At 50.9% G+C, this 15,705-nt stretch overlaps 1 protein-coding gene across 1 annotated transcript in view; it reads left to right on the forward strand.

Annotated features, from left to right (window-relative positions):
• The window catches only part of LOC129473638 (putative uncharacterized protein FLJ45825), a 28,817-nt gene extending 13,502 nt beyond the window's left edge, over window positions 1-15,315 (forward strand). The window contains exons 2-4 of the mRNA XM_055264322.2: window positions 13,328-13,397; window positions 13,984-14,008; window positions 14,583-15,315. Of these exons, the coding sequence (XP_055120297.1) occupies window positions 13,328-13,397; window positions 13,984-14,008; window positions 14,583-14,850 (363 nt within the window). The 3' untranslated portion in view covers window positions 14,851-15,315. The remainder of the gene's footprint in view (window positions 1-13,327; window positions 13,398-13,983; window positions 14,009-14,582) is intronic.
• Window positions 15,316-15,705: the final 390 nt, after the last annotated feature.

Below are 15,705 nucleotides of genomic sequence, written 5' to 3' on the forward strand. Positions count from 1 at the left end.
CAGGTGTGAGCCACTGCGCCTGATCCAAATTGCTTCTGAGGACTAACTCACGCAAGCTGGGTCCCCACATTAGTCACCTCTGTCTTACAGGCGAGGAAACTGAAGTACAGAAAGGTCAAATGACTCTCTACGGCCGCACGGCTTATATGAGGCAGAGCTGGGTTTGACCTGGATGGTCTGCTGGAGAGCCCACCATCGCCTCTAGCGCCCTTGCGCTCCAGTGCCCTCGCTGTACACCCTGCCCTGTGCCCTGCTTTCCTCAGTTAACAGAGCCACAGATATTTCCCGTAGTTTCTGTCATCACCATCTGTGGTGGCTCCACGGGGAAGGGCGAAGCAGAGCAGCTGCAGTCTGCAGTAAATGGGGGGAAAGGAGGGGTTGTGGTTCCCTTGTGGGGTCAAGAAGGATTTGTGGGCACTTGCCTGGATGGGGCCTGTGGCGAATGGAGCCGGGGCCCTCCTGGCCTGGCTGACATGTTCTCGCTGCCCCTCTTTGACTCTCCCCCTGGGGCCTGCCTGCCTTCTCAGGCCCTCTCCGAAGTCCAAAGGGAGGCTGCAGGGCCTCGAGCCCTCCCCACCTCCCTTGTCTTGTCCTGTGACTGACTTCCAGACCTCAGAGATGTCTTTCCACCTCAGCCAGCGGAGGCGTGAGGGTCCCCCACCCACACCCCATGGAGCACATCTGTCTTCCAAGACCTTTTCCTAGCCCCAGGGAAAGGGAGAAAAAAGAGAAGGGGGAAGAAAAGCGCTCTGGGGGAAGGAAAGCCCACCAAAAATGAGATGCTGGGGCTCATGTCTCTGCTACTGCCCGACACCTCACCTTTCCCCAGTGGCCTGCTGTTGTCCTTCAGGGGAGCAGGGCTGCCCCGCACACCTGCTCCATTACTGGGAACGTTGCATTGCACAGGGGAGGACGCTGGGGCTTGAGGAGGGCGGGTCCCTGGTTCCACTGGCTAGTCAGTGGAAGGGTAGAGATTAAAATTCTGCCCCTGGTGTGGTGGGCGGGGAAGGAGAAGAACAAGGCTGCCCATTTTGCAGATGGGCACATCGAGGGCTAGACATTTAGTTAAGTGACTCTGCCCATAAGCCACAGGTTGCACAATGAGTCAGGAATGGAACTTGTGTCGGAGGGACTCTCAGTCCAGGGTGGGGCCTTTCTGATTTCACCTCTGTCCCCACAAGTTTGGTTTCTGAGACCCCAAGGATCTTAAAGCATCTAAAGTAAACCTGTGGACATCAGTAAGTGCTTGTGGCCAGGCTGGTTCCTGGCAAGCATCGTGTGAAATGCTGTGGAGGATAAAAAAGAAAGGGCTGGGTGCGGTGGCTCATGCCTGTAATCTCAGCACTTTGGGAGGCTGAGGCGGGCAGAACACAAGGTCAGGAGTTCGAGACTAGCCTGGCCAACATGGTGAAACCTTGTCTCTACTAAAAACACAAAAATTAGCTGGGCATGGTGGCGGGCACCTGTAATCTCAGCTAGTCGGGAGGCTGAGGCAGGAGAATTGCTTGAACCTGGGAGGAAGAGGTTGCAGTGAGCCGAGATTGCGCCACTGCACTCCAGCTTGGGTGACAGGGCGAGACGCTGTCTTAGAAAAAGAAAAAAGAAAAAAGAAAGTCAGATGTGATTCTCATTGGTGGTGGTGATGGTGTGTTTTCAATCAGGTTGGTGAGATGAGTACTTGGAAATAGGAAACTCTTCGAATACTGACTATTTCAATATGTGGTAACGCCCCTGAGTGCCTTGAGAGCTGGGATGGATCAGAGCAGTTAAGAAAGCTTCCTGGAGGAGGAGGATTTGAGCTGGACCTTAAGAAGTGCTAGGAACTAAACTCATATCTGAAGGATGAAGATGGGGCAGGAGCGTGGGAATGGCAGCTTGAGTCAAGGCACAGAGGTAGGTCTGAGGTGGTGTGTACCAAGTGCAATGCAAAGCTTGGCGTGATGGGGGTGGCCTTGCTGGAGAGGAGTGGGCAGTGACTCTGGAGAGGAAATGAGGGGTCAGATGGCGGAAGAGTTTGGTAGAGCAGCAGAGGCATTTAGACTTAGTTCTGTAGTCCAGGGAAGACTGACATTCAGTGTGGGCGGCTGCAATCTCCCCTCTTTCATTCATGGCAGACATGGATCATTGATCACTGCACTCTCCCTGCTGAACCCACACAAGGCCTCAGAGATCTGTTTCACCCAGAGCTCCAGGCAGTCCCCACCTATGGTCTGCCGTTGAGAGGAAACGTCATTGTTGTGGGTAATTGGGAGCCACTGCATGTTCTTGAGCAGAAGAATGGGTGTCAGAACAGGTTTTGTGTTCCTGGATCCTGGGTGAACTGCTTGTCTTGATCCCACCAACTTTGACTCAGTTGCAGTAGGGGTTGGGCTCTCTGAAGACCCCAAGGCAGTGGGGTCTCTGACTTTACCCTGTAAACTCACTTAGTCCAGACCTGTCCCCTTGGGGAGAGGGCCCAGCTTTCTCATCGCAGAAACCGGGCAGAGGCCGGGGGTGGTGGCTCAAGCCTGTACTCCCAGCACTTTGGAAGGACAAGGTCAGGAGTTTGAGACCAGCCTGGCCAACATGGCAAAACCCTGTCTCTACTAAAAATACAAAAATTGGCTGGGAGTGATTGTGCATGTCTGTAATCCAAGCTACTCAGGAGGCTGAGGCAGGAGAATCACCTGAACCCGGGAGGTGGAGGTTGCAGTGAGCCGAGATCACGCCACTGCCCCCTAGCCTGGGCAACACAATGAGACTCCGTCTCAAAAAACAAACAAACAAACAAACAAACAAACAAAAACTGGGCAGAGACAGAAGTGGTCACGCCACTCAGGCAAGATTAAATTCTGAATGAGAACCTGGTTGGCTGCCTTCCTGCTGAGGGGAAGAGGAGGCCAGGGTTGGGTGGGCACTGCCACTGATCCAGATTCTAATTTAGTGAGTTTAAATGCACCTTTAAAATGCATAGAGGCCCAAACAAAACTCATCTGTCATGGTTTTCAGGGTGAGAAAGATCCATCTATCCACCACTGGTATGTATTTGAGTGTGTGTGTGTGTGTGTGTGTGTGTGTGTGTGTATATATATTTTTTTTTAACGTACATTTTTTTCTTCTCCCAAAGTAAGTATGGATTCTCAGTGACTATAAACAGGCCATATGAATGCTCTCAGGCATCCCACCCTCTGATTTCAACTATGCAGCTAGGACTCTGAAATGACATTCTGCTATGGTTTGGGACATGTTAGTCATTGCTGGTGTGTGTGTGTGTATTTGTGTGTTCCTGTGTGTATGTTGGAATGGGTCAGTGAGAGGCACAGGTACTGGAAAGGTGGAAATAAAAATGGAGTCTTTCCACCTTCTGGGAGCTGCTGTGGACGCCGAGTGGATGTGTGCATCAGTTGTGGGTCTTGGAGGCTGGCCAGGGGAGAGGGAGCTTCGACTTGCCTGGAGTGGGGAGCTGCAGGGCCCCCGCTTTGCAGGTCCCTGGACTCCCACTCCACCTCCAGACTGCAACTTTGTCCCCATCTGGGGAGGCTTGTTGATAACCCCGCTCCCTGGTGAGTGCTAGGTCCGTGAGCGGCTGAGAGACATGTTTATTTCCTTTTAATATTGTTTAGGGTTCAATTTACCCAGTGGCATGCAAATAAATAAATAAGAAAACCAAACCTTTGACAGGGGGAAATATAGAGTTTTCCTCCTATATTTCTGGGTAATATCTCAGAACTTTTGTGACTCATGAGGGCCTGCAGTGTTTGGCTAAGGAAAAGGAAAAAAACATGAAAAAGGAAAACATCTCATTTCCTATATTTGTCAACAGTTTTATAGCAAGTGGAGAATATTCCATATAATGTGGCCCCATGCACCATCTGTGCCGACACTAGGTTCCCTGAGGTCTGTGGCCGTGTCTGAACTCAGGGAAGTATAACCTGTATAATTGTATCTCTGTAAAGGGGGCTGTTTTCTACTGCCCAGAACCCATTACCCACCAAATCTCCTGACACTAGTCTCCTAGGCCTTGAAGATCTGGGCGTGGGGGTGGGCAGTTATTGCACAAAAATCGTTCAAATGCTCTGGCTCAGAACATAGGAGCAGTTAAGAAAAGGAAAAAAAAGGCAAATGAGGGAGAAGCTGTTACAGGCGAATGAGGTAGTAGGAGGCAAGAGCAGCGAGGTGAGGATGACAACTATGCATTTGTCATCTGTGTACCTGTAAGACTTTGCTGAGACCCTACTGTGTGCAAGGCACTGGGCAAGGCATGAGGAGAGCAGAGCAGATAGCAATAACAACAGCAACAATGCCATCATGATAATAGTCATAATAAAGCAGCCATCTCCTAGGTACTTACTAGGAGCTGGGCGCTGTGCTAGGCCGAGTGGCTCAGAGTTGAGGGGCTGAGCTTCTTGTTCTCAGGGAGTTTACGATCTGGTGGAGGAGTAGGGATTGGGCTCAACTGCCTGCTGAAAAATCCAACGAGAGTTCTGGTCTTGAAGGATAGTTGAGACAACCTCAAATTTGGGAATTTTTAGAAATTTTGAAATTCAGATTCTGATGAATGCTTGCAATTTCAACACTGTCTTTCTAATGGACTAAGGGCCAAAGTGACCATGAGCACTGATAATTTAGGCTTTCATGGGGTAATCTGCCAAATTTATCACAGATGGGATGGGCAAAGGAGTGAGGAGAGGAGGGGGCTGGGGAAATATGGCTGGGTGAAAAGGGGACATTCAGAGCTCAGAGAAAGGCGGGGGCAGGAAGAGGAGAAGGGGGTGAGGAGACATCTGACCATGTGGCTGTGAAATGAATCAGGCCTGTAGCATGCAGATAACAGAGCTGGGGGATCCCAAGTCCCCCAGCCAAGGGTGCAGTTTTGGGAAAGGAACAGATGGGGGCAGTTGGCTGGCCAGGAGGCAAGTGCAGTGTTAACTGAGGTCTTCTGCATCCTGAAAGGAATCAGTGAATGTGACTGAGAGTGAAATTGCTCCTTCGGTTGCAGGACAGAGTTTGAGGATGTGCTTCCCAAGGAGGGAGCAGGGAGAGGCAGGGGTCTGAGTGGAAACCAAGCGGTGGGTGGTGGGTAGAGGGAGATGGCGGGGAAATGCTGTCCTCAGCGGGCTGCCTGTCTCAGGCCTGAGTGGTGAATGACAATGAAGAGCCCGTTGGGGAGCTGTCCACACCTCGGGTGCTGAGATGAATTCCTAGAAATAGCCCTTTCTGGTCCATAGAAGTTGAGATCCTCCTACACAGTGGTTCTCAAAGTGCAGTCCCTGGGCCAGCAGCATCAGAACCAGCTAGAAACCTGCTAAAAATGCAAATTCTCAGGCCCACCCCAGGTTTACTGAATCAGAATCTCTGTGGCGGGTGGGGGGAGGTTGTGCACAGCAATCTTTTTCCGTTTTTTGGTTTTTTTTGAGACAGAGTCTTGCTCTGTCACAGGCTGGAGTACAGTGACATGATCTCTGCTCACTGCAACCTCTGCCTCCCAGGTTCAAGCAATTCTCCTGTCTCAGCCTCCCGAGTAGCTGGGACTACAAGTGCGCACCACTACGCCTGTCTAATTTTTGTATTTTTAGTAGAGACGGGGTTTCACCATATTGGTCAGGCTGGTCTCGAACTCCTGACCTCAGGTGATCTGCCCGCCTTGGCCTCCCAAAGTGCTGAGATTACAGGCGTGAGTCACCGCGCCCGGCCAGCAATCTATTTTTAACAAGCCCTTCAGGAAATTCTGATGCCACTCACTTTGGAGAACCACTGTTCTCAATAGCTCTTCCTGTCCCCAATCCCAGGGCCCCAGTCCTTCCTCCGCAGTGCACACCCTGCACACAGCTCTGCCAGGCACTCAACCCCTGCTTCTGAAAGCACCAGAAGTTCGTTTTCTCATCCATGCTGAGATCCACGAGGGAGGGCAATATCCTACTCAACGCTAAACTGCAAGTGCCTGGCACACAGTAGGTATGCAGGAAATCTTGTTAATAAGCAGGTGGAAGGATGGATGGATGGATGAATGCTAGAGCGGCAGCCAATGTGGTCTTTTAAAAACATAAATGAAATCAGGTCACTTTCTGGCTTAAAACTCTCCAAAGTCTCCCAGCATCTCTAGAATGAAATCCAGCTCCTTATTATGGCTGATGGCCATTGGCCTGGACCTTGTGGCCTCGTCACTCTAATTTATCCTGTTGTTCCCCTCAGCTGCTTTGTCTCCCAAATACCCCCAAGCTCATTCTGGCCTCAAGCCTTTGCACACTGTACCCTCTTCCTGGAGTGCTCTTTACTCGTATTGTCACACAATGGGCTTTTCTCCCTTGAGAGGCCTTCCCTGATGACCCATCTAAAGCGTCACCTCCCACCCTGTTCCATTGCCCTGTTGGTTGGGTCAGTTGTTTTCCTCTTCATGGCATGAGTACAGGTGCCAAAAGTGTACTGGGAGGGATGTCCCCCATTTCCGTATGTCCCTCCCAATGTCCTTCCATAGAAAAGAAAAATAACCCTTCATATACACAACTGACATTGCCTCAATTTTTGAAAACCTTCTTGTATTTGGATTTTAAGTAAAATCATTGTGTATACTTAGCAGACTCAGCTTTAAGATGAGCTCCCTTCTAATCATCTTGTTGCCTCCGAGTCCCCTTTGGATAGGCCCTACTGGAACACTCATGGACCAAGCCCCCTTAATCCTACCATGGTGGGAGTTATGGACCTGGGGTGAGAGATATTGGCCAACTGGACAGGAAACCAGTTATAGGCCAAGACTCACACGTTCAGAGAAATGAGGGAAGGATGAGTGCTTTGAGACTGGAGTGCAAGGTGCATTCTGGTTCATCAGAGAAGGCATTTACAATGCACTGGGAAGATTTTGAAGTGATGAAGACAACCAAGATAACCATAATAATAGTTATCCTGTATAGTGCTTGACTCCATGCCAAGCACTGTTCTAAAAGCTTTGCTCCTATTCATTTAATCTTAGAAGAACCCTCTGAGATGGGTGCTGTTTTCACCCTCATTTTACAGGCATGGAAACTGAGGCACAGAGAGGTGAAGTCGCCTCTGCAAAGTTCCCCACTAGTAAGAGGTTGAGGCAGGATTCCAACCCAGGAAATCTGGTTTGAGTCTTCCCCATCACCCTCTACGGCTTCTCCGACAAAGACATCAGCAGTACCCTAAGGTCTTTTCGTTTCCCAAGCCTGTCCCCATACTCCAGCTGGCGCTCAGTGCCTCTGAGGTGGCCAGGGTAGGCATTTCATCTCCGTTTCCTTTTTTTTTTTTGTTTGCTTTGAGATGGAGTCTCGCTCTGTTGCCCAGGCTGGAGTGCAGTGGCATAATGTCAGCTCACCGCAACCTCCGCCTCCCGGGTTCAAGTGATTCTCCTGACTCAGCCTCCCAAATAGCTGGGATTACAGGCGCCTGCCACCATGCCTGGCTAATTTTTGTATTTTTAGTAGAGATAGGGTTTCACCATCTTGGCCAGGCTGGTCTCAAACTCCTGACCTTGTGATCTACCCACCTCGGCCTCCCAAAGTGCTGGGATTACAGGCATGAGCCACCGCGCCCGGCTCATCTCCGTTTTCTAGGTGAGGGTGCTGAAGCTGGTTAAGCAAATCACCAGAGGCTCCACAAAGAGGAAGAGGCAGAGTAGGGCTCAAAGCCCTGCCACCCAGCATGCCTGCCTGTAGGAAAGCCTTCGGGGTCCCTGTGCCCCAACCATAGACCCCACGCCCTGGCTGCAGGCAAATGGAGGGCATTTGGGGAATGACAGTGAAAAGCTGGCAGGCAGGTGGTGTCCTGCTGCTCTCCCCCAGCCCACTCTCTCCCAGCCGTAAGATATATATAGTGCCAATGGAGAAACAACACGAATCGGGTGTTTGTCTGTAGCCCCTTCTGCAGATCCATCACAGAGCAGCGCTTGGTGCAAGATCTTGCAAACAGCTTGAGATTACTGAATTAATTAGAATGAAATTAATCAAAACACCCACCACAAAGGAACCTGAGCATGTGGAGTGTGACTTGGGTGAAGGAGGAGGCGCAGCAGAGAGAGGGCATGGCAGGCTGGACTGGCTTCCTGCCTGGAGCCTGCTGGGGCAGGCCAAGAGCCTGAGGGGTGGGACCGAGATTCCTGCCCGCGCTCCCACATGTTCCCCAGCCCCCGCGTGTGCACACTGGGTCTCTGTCCAGGCAGTACATTCTGTGGAGACTGAGCTCAGATCCTGGTGGGTGTTGGGCTGAGCCTTTAAGGAGGTAATGAATGGGAGGGGGGTCACCTGGCAGACAGTGCAACAGATTAGAGATCAGAAGACCCAGAACTCTGAGCATCATTATCCAGTTTTCCAGGATGGATAGTTTTGACTTTACTCACCTGCTTGTCCTTGTAAGTTGTACAAAACAGACCAGAGGTTAAGAGCATGAATCCCGGGCTAGACTGCCTGGGTTCAAAGCTTGGCTCTACTGCCTGCGAGCTATGTGATCTCAAGCACTGACTAGCTGTGTACTCTCTCTGAGTCTTGGTTGTCAAATGCGGGTGCTAATAGCACTTGCCTTATGAAAACTGGTATACAGCAGTTGCTATAAAGGTACAAGCTGTTATCATCACATCTAACCAGTCAAGGGGCCTTGTCTGTCTTCCTTCAACTTGTCTTCACATTTCCTTTTCCTTCCTGCTGCCGCTGTCTCAGTCAGGCCTTCATCACTCCATTCCTTCATCCCATAAACATTTATTTATATATTTATTTATTTATTGAGACGGAGTCTCGCTCTGTCGCCCAGGCTGGAGTGCAGTGGTGCGATCTCTGCTCACTGCAAGCTCCGCCTCCCAGGTTCACGCCATTCTCCTGCCTCAGCCTCCTGAGTAGCTGGGACTACAGGCGCCCACCACCACGCCCGCCTAATTTTTTGAATTTTTAGTAAAGACGGGGTTTCACCGTGTTAGCCAGGATGGTCTTGATCTCTTGACCTCATGAGCCGCCCACCTCGGCCTCCCCAAAGTGCTGCGATTACAGGCGCGAGCCACCGTGCCCGGCCCCATAAACATTTATTAAGCTCCCACGATGTGCCTGACACTAGACCAGAGCTTGGGGATGAAAAGCTAAAACCCAGCCCCTGCTTTTGGGGGGTCAGAGTTCAGGGGTTGCTTCACAGAGAGCTTTGAGTTGCAGTTCTTGGGGCATACAAGTCTGGGAAAGGCATTCCAAGCAGGGGGAATAGCATGTACAAAGCATTGCCACCAGAGTGAGTGTCCTAAAACACGAATTTGATCAAGTCACGTAAGTTATGTCCTGGTTCAAGAACCTGGAATCAGCCCTGTTAGCTCACTGTAGTCAATGTTGTGGTCACTATAAAGCCCTTTGCTTGGGTTTCAGGCCTCCCAAAATCTGCCTTCCAACACCCTCCTTCAGCTGGGGGACTTAGTGCCAATCTCCTCTCCTGTAAAACGATAGAGTTATCATGGAGCTCAAATGGTTATGTGTATACAGCAGGTGCTTGGTAAGTGAGCCCCTCCTCCCCTGCCAACACACACTAAGCCTGCTTGGTCTGGTTCTCTTTGTTTCAAGATGTGCAGGAGGCAGCCCCGTGCAGAGTTCAGAGCGCTGGTCCTGGCTTTGCCTCCAATGCAGGACTCCTGTGCCTTTTCCAAGGGGATCCTCCCTTTATTTCTGCATCTGCAAAATGAAATGTGGAATTTCTCAATAGGGGGCACTGTGGACATGTTGGGGGAAGGAATATCCCATGCGGGGTACAACAATTTAGCATCCCAGCAACCCCACTTCTCCCAAACATGGAGGCAACCACCCCTCGAATTTCCAGCCCCACCCTCCCTGCCCCTTTCATGATCCTTTCCAGATCTTACCTTCTAGCAATCGCCGACTCCTTGATTCTCGGTCTAATGACTCCAGGGGACTCTGCTTTGGGCAACCCCCAACCCCCAAACTAGAGGAGCTTGAGGCACACATAAGGCAGGAAGCAGGAAGCCAGTGATAGACTCCTGGTGGGAGCAGGGAGAGCCCAGGCTCACATTTGGCTCTGCCACTTACCGCTGGCTGTGTGATGCTCAGAAAGCTACTTAACCTGAGCTCCAACACTAGGCTCACCTGTAAAACAAGCGGTGATGGTGAAAGTACCCACCTCACAGTGCTATTGTGAAGGTTAAATAAGATAATAAATGTAAAGCACAGACCCTAGCATGTCATGAAATAATAAAAGGTTTATTGGGTCTTCTTGGGCAAAATTGAACTCTCTCAATTTTCTCATCAGATAAGGATAATAGTGCCACCCCCCCAGGAATGTAGTGAGACTAAAGTCGATAATGCACACCCATGTCTGCATGCAGTTGGGTCTCAGCACAGCACATAACTGGTGGGAGTGTAAATGATTCAGCACCTTTGGAGGTCCGTTTGTCATATCTTTTAAAATTACAAATGTGCATTCCTCTTGTCCCAGTAATTCTATCTCTAGCATTTTCCCTATAGTTATATTTCCAAGTGTGTAAAATAACTTAAGTACAAGATTTGTATTGGTAAATGATTGGAAATAACTCAAATTTCCATTCACTGAGAACTAGTTAAATCAATTATGGGACATAAATACACTGGAATACTATATAGCTTTAAAAAAGGAATTAGGAAGTTCTTTCTGTACTCACACAGAAAGATCTCCAAGACATTTTGTTCTAGAGAAAAAGAAGAATGTGTCTGGAATGACTGCATTTATGTGCCTGTCTGTGCATAGACTATCTCTGGAAGGACTCATAGCAGATCAGTGACAGCGTCTGTTGTCTTCAGAGAGGGAAGCTGGGGCACAGGAAAAGAGGAAGGCTTTTGTGGATTTGGAACCATGTGCATATAAAAGCTATTGATATGTATAAAGCCAGGAACTGTAATAAGGCCAGGTCTGAAGTGAGCTCTCTACGCTGAAAGGATGATGTGAGGCTTGGCTCCCCAAGTCTCAGGCATATGGCCTGTTGCTCTTGCCATCAGCACACACTTGCAGGGGCTGAGAGTGGGGCTCAGCTGGGGACCAGGAAGTACTGCAACCCTTTGGGGCAGGCAGCAGCTTGGTCCAACCCTGGCACTTTGGGAGGCCACTTTCCCTCAAGGATTTCCATGTTTGCACGTAAATGGGGCTGTGGTACCAAGTGCCTGATTGCTCTGCCTGGGACCGTGCCACCCAAGGGTTCTATGAGTGTGACTGGAAAAGGAGAAAATATCACAGATGGCCCCAGCCCTGTGCCTCTGCTCTCTGCCTGGAGCAAAGGAGCTGCTGCTGTGCCTCTGAAGGAATGAGCTTTCCATCTCTGAAGCAGGATCCAGCCCCTCAGAGGGAAAAGAGGGAGACGGATGGAGATGTAGAGTCTGTGGCATCAGACGGACATGGCTTCAAATCCCAGCTGGGCCACTCACGTGCCGTGTGGTCTTGGGCAAGGCATTTAGCCTCCATTGGCCTCAGTTTCCACATCTGTAACATGGGCACAATCACACTCACTTCTCAGGTGGTTGTGAAGAGCGAAGGTAGGCTAGGCACAGTGGCTCATCCCTGTAATCCCAGCACTTTGGAGGCCGAGGCAGGAGGATTACTTGAGGCCAGGAGTTTGAGACCAATCTGGGCAACATAGCAACACCCCACCTCTACAAAAAATTAAAAAATTAGCAGAACGTGGTGGCTCATGTCTTTAGTTCTAGCTACTAGAGAGGCTGAGGTGGAAGGATCTCTTGAGTCCAGGAATTGAAGGCTATGGTGAGCTATGATCGCATCACTGCTCTCCAGCCTGGGTGACAAAGTGGGATGCTGTCTCAAAAAAAAAGAAGAAAAAGAACAAAGGTACATTTGTGAAGTGCATTAGCACAGAGTAATAACTGAGGGAAGGATTTGGGTGCAAGCCGTTTATTGGAGAGCGATGCTGAGGAGCACTGGGTGGGGAAGCCAGGGGCAGGAGGGAAGACAATAAGAGGTGTGTGAATGAGCAGTTGGCCTGCTGGGTACAGGGCTCAATCCTGCTGAACCTCTGCAAGGCTGTGCAGAACAAGCCTCAGAGCTATCTCAGAGGGACCACTAGGGTATTTATATGCCAACTCCCTACAGTCATCAGGTTGAGGGCTGCTCTGAGCCATTTCCACTCCTTGCACTAGCCTGCATGGAGCTCAGGGCAAGGACACTGGAGTGATGGGGTAGGGGTGTGGGAATCAAATAAACCTATCAGGCAGGGCAGAGAACCACAGGTGCTTGGAGTCCAAGAGCCAGGCATGGGACTAGTGGGTGCCAGGGGTATAAGACGGAGCACCAATATCCCTACCACAAGTGCTTTGGCATGTGCCAGGCACTGTTTTAAGCACTTTAAAAATGTTAACTCACTTAATTCTTACCACAACACAATGAGGTGGATGAAGACAGAGACATAGAAAAGTGGAGAAACTTGCCCAAGTTTACCCACCTAGAAGGAGGAGTTGAGATTTTAACCAAGGAAGTCTGGTTTATTGGGTCTAAAGGGCCTTAGAGACCATGTAGGTCAATACCTTCATTTCATGGTGAGGAAATCAAAGACCAGAGAGGGCAAGCAATTTATCTAAAGTCACACAGCTAGCTAGCGACACGACTAGGACTTGAACTTAGATCTCTGTTCCTTCCTTGACACGCCCACTGCTTAGCCTTAGCCTTTTCTCCTCCGGGTTGCCAGACTCAGGTGGGGCTGGGGTGTGGGAGGTGGCTTTCTGCAGAGCACTGGGTGCTGCAGTGCGGAAGCCAGGAGGCCATTAATCGGCCAGGAAGGCGGGCATAGCACAATCAGATTATGATCTTTAAGATGCATGCTTTGAATCTCAAAATCAGCCAAGGAATCAGGCCCCAGAGGAGGCGTGTGTCGTCTGTCCCTGCTTTTTAACCCCAGGCTGGCATCAAAGAGGAAAAGATGAGCTGGGTTCACTAGGGTGTGAAATTTCCTTTTTGTCTCCTGGGGTGGGGAGGGAGAGATGAGAAATTGCGCTGCATCCCATGTGTAATTATAGGCTCTAGAATTTCTTGAGGATTATGTTGCTCAAAGAGACTCAGTGGGCTCTGTGTGGTATTGCTGGGCCCCAGTGGACATGCCTTTCAGTAGACTAAGGGAGACTAGGAGCGGGGTGTGTGTGTGTGTGTGTGTGTGTACGAATGCAAGGGGAAAGCACAACTGACAAAATGTAAATTAACTCTTGCAGCTTCATATTTTTCAGAAAAATCAGAGCAGGGGCTGGCTGTCTTCATCCAGAGATAATCTTCTAGAATCTTTGCCCTTGAGTTAGCAAGAGGAGTCCTTGCCAGACTCTTAGCAAGTTGCTGCAGATATGTCTGGCAAGACAAAGGTGACCGACTTGTTCCCGTTTTCTAGGGACTGCCTAGTTTTAGCAATGAAAGTCCCACGTCACGGGAAACCTCTCAGTCCTGGACAAATCAAGATGGTAGGTCACCCTAGGCATGACCCTTCAGACCCTACTCTGGCCAAGCCTGGACCAAGAGAAGCCAGCTGTGTCAGAAGACTGGGCGGGCAGTGGCTGCATAAGGTCATGGACAAGTGGAGGCCATCCAGCCAGGTTCCAAATCCATCTCTAATTCTTGGGATCCCCTGCCTTTATCTGACTGCTCTCTCAAGTAAGGTCACACCCCAGTCAGGGGCCCTTCCTGCTCTGGGAAGGGGGTGCTCCATGATTCCCTCATGGGTCTGGTGGGTCTGGCTGGCAGAGCTGTGTGTGTGGGGTGAGGAGAGGGCAGGACCAGTGCTGAGGCCAAGCTATAAGTGCTGTGCAACTTGGGAAAGTCCCTTTCCTTCTCTGGCCTCAATTTCATAAGGGGTTGGGCTGAGAGATTGCTGGGTTTGTTTGTTTGTTTTTTTTTGGGGGGGGCAGATTTATGTTTAAATTATGAAAGTAATACAATTGTTAAAAAAATTCAGCAGTACATAATGTAAGATGAGAGGTTAAAGTCCCTTTCTGCTTCTCCTTATCCTGTGGGACAAGCATTGCTAACAGTCTCTTTTTATCTTTCCAGACATTTTCTATGCATATGCAAGCATGTGAGTATATATAGCCTTTATTTAAAATGTAACACAAATGAGACTGTACTTTACATGCTATTCTGCAACTGGCCTTTTCTGTTTAACAATATATCCTGGACATCTTTCCATGTCCCCATACACATAAATCTCCCTCATTCTTGCTGCAGAATGTTCTGCGGGAAGGATGCACCGTGGTTTGTTTAACCAGAACTGCTGGTTTCCAAGGTCCCTACTAGCTCGGAGCCCGCCATCCAGGCAGAAAGAAAAGCTGGAGGGGGGTGTGGAGCAGGGCTGGGGAATATCAGCAGATTCTCAGACTAGGAAGGCTGGGTGTCTGCCCCAGCTCTTCAATGAGAGACGTAAAATGATTTAGAGATGAGTGAGGAGGAACCAGTAACTCCTGGGTCCGGGAAATTAGGCATGGGGTGGGGGCGGGGGCTTCTAAAGATACACGGAACACCCTGCCTGGCACCGAGGTGGGGCTGCAGACACAAGGCTCTCTGCTAATGCAATGTGACGGGCCTGCAGCCCCTAGTAAGTTTTTCCATTTCTTTGTCTTTCCTGAGAGAGGCTCATGATTATCGCCTTCTAGGTCACCAGGAGCAGAGCACAGAGGGACAACACAGCTTTTGCCCTTCCAGCTGGCTCCCATCAAGAAGTTAGAAGGGAGCCTGCAAACACATTTCCTGCTATCATCTTTCCACCCCAGAGTGACTTTCCCTGGTAGAGCTGGGGGAGGGGAGGCAGGCAGCAGGCCCCCCAGGAGGCCCTGGGCAGGAATATTAATACCCCAACTTCCTAGCACAAGAGGAGGGAGGAGGAGCAGCCACGGCGCAGGGGCCCTGGAAGGTGGTTGCTGAGCAGCCGGTGGGAGGCACGGATCCGCCAGCTCACGGCGGCAGGGGCCGCCCAAGTCCTAATGAAAACATCTAGCTCCTGGCAGGGCGCAGCCGACACATCGCCCGGCCTTCTCGGCCACCTGGGAGAGGACGGGCCCGCGTATACCCAGCCTGCCGGGTTGTGCGCGCAGTGACATCGCTTTTCTCCTGGCAGGTGCATCCATCTCGCTGGGTCTGGATAGATAATACAATCTCTCTGCCCACACCCCATTTGCTGGGAGACAGCCTGGGCTTCTCCATTTTTTATGGGCTTACTTAGCTTGGAGGAAATCCAGAGGTCAAAGCCGGCGCAGACGCTCCAGTCACCTTGCCCGTCCGGGCGCACAGCCCTTCCGAAACGGGCTCACCCACGGGGCCCTAAATTACGGCGATTACACTGCAATTCGCAGCGCGATATTACTTTGATACACTACCTGCTGCAGCCTGGCCCGGGAGGCGTGCATTATTTACCAGGGAGGCTGTCTGTGCTGCGCACCAGAGGCGACAGCGCTCCGCGGGGTCCCTACAGCCCCGCCTTCGCCCGCGTGTGGGGTCTGGAGGTGGGGTTGGGGGGGGGGGTCATTGGAGCAGCCCCGCTCTCTCGGAGTGGCCCTTTGCTGACCGCAATATAGCCCGGAGAGGACCCAGTGGCGGAAGCGGCAGCTGGCGATGAGGTTGGGGGTTGGTAGGCGGGAACGAGTGCTGAGCCCGCAGCTCCTCCTGGCTCTTAAGGACACCCAGACCCTCCTTAGCCGGCCTGTAAGGGCCCTTGTTGCGCGCGCGCTGGGAACCACACAGAGGGCCTGCCCAGGGGTGCAAGGCTGGTGCCCGGCCCCT

Source organism: Symphalangus syndactylus, chromosome 23, assembly GCF_028878055.3.
Source record: "Symphalangus syndactylus isolate Jambi chromosome 23, NHGRI_mSymSyn1-v2.1_pri, whole genome shotgun sequence".
Lineage (NCBI taxonomy): Eukaryota > Metazoa > Chordata > Mammalia > Primates > Hylobatidae > Symphalangus > Symphalangus syndactylus.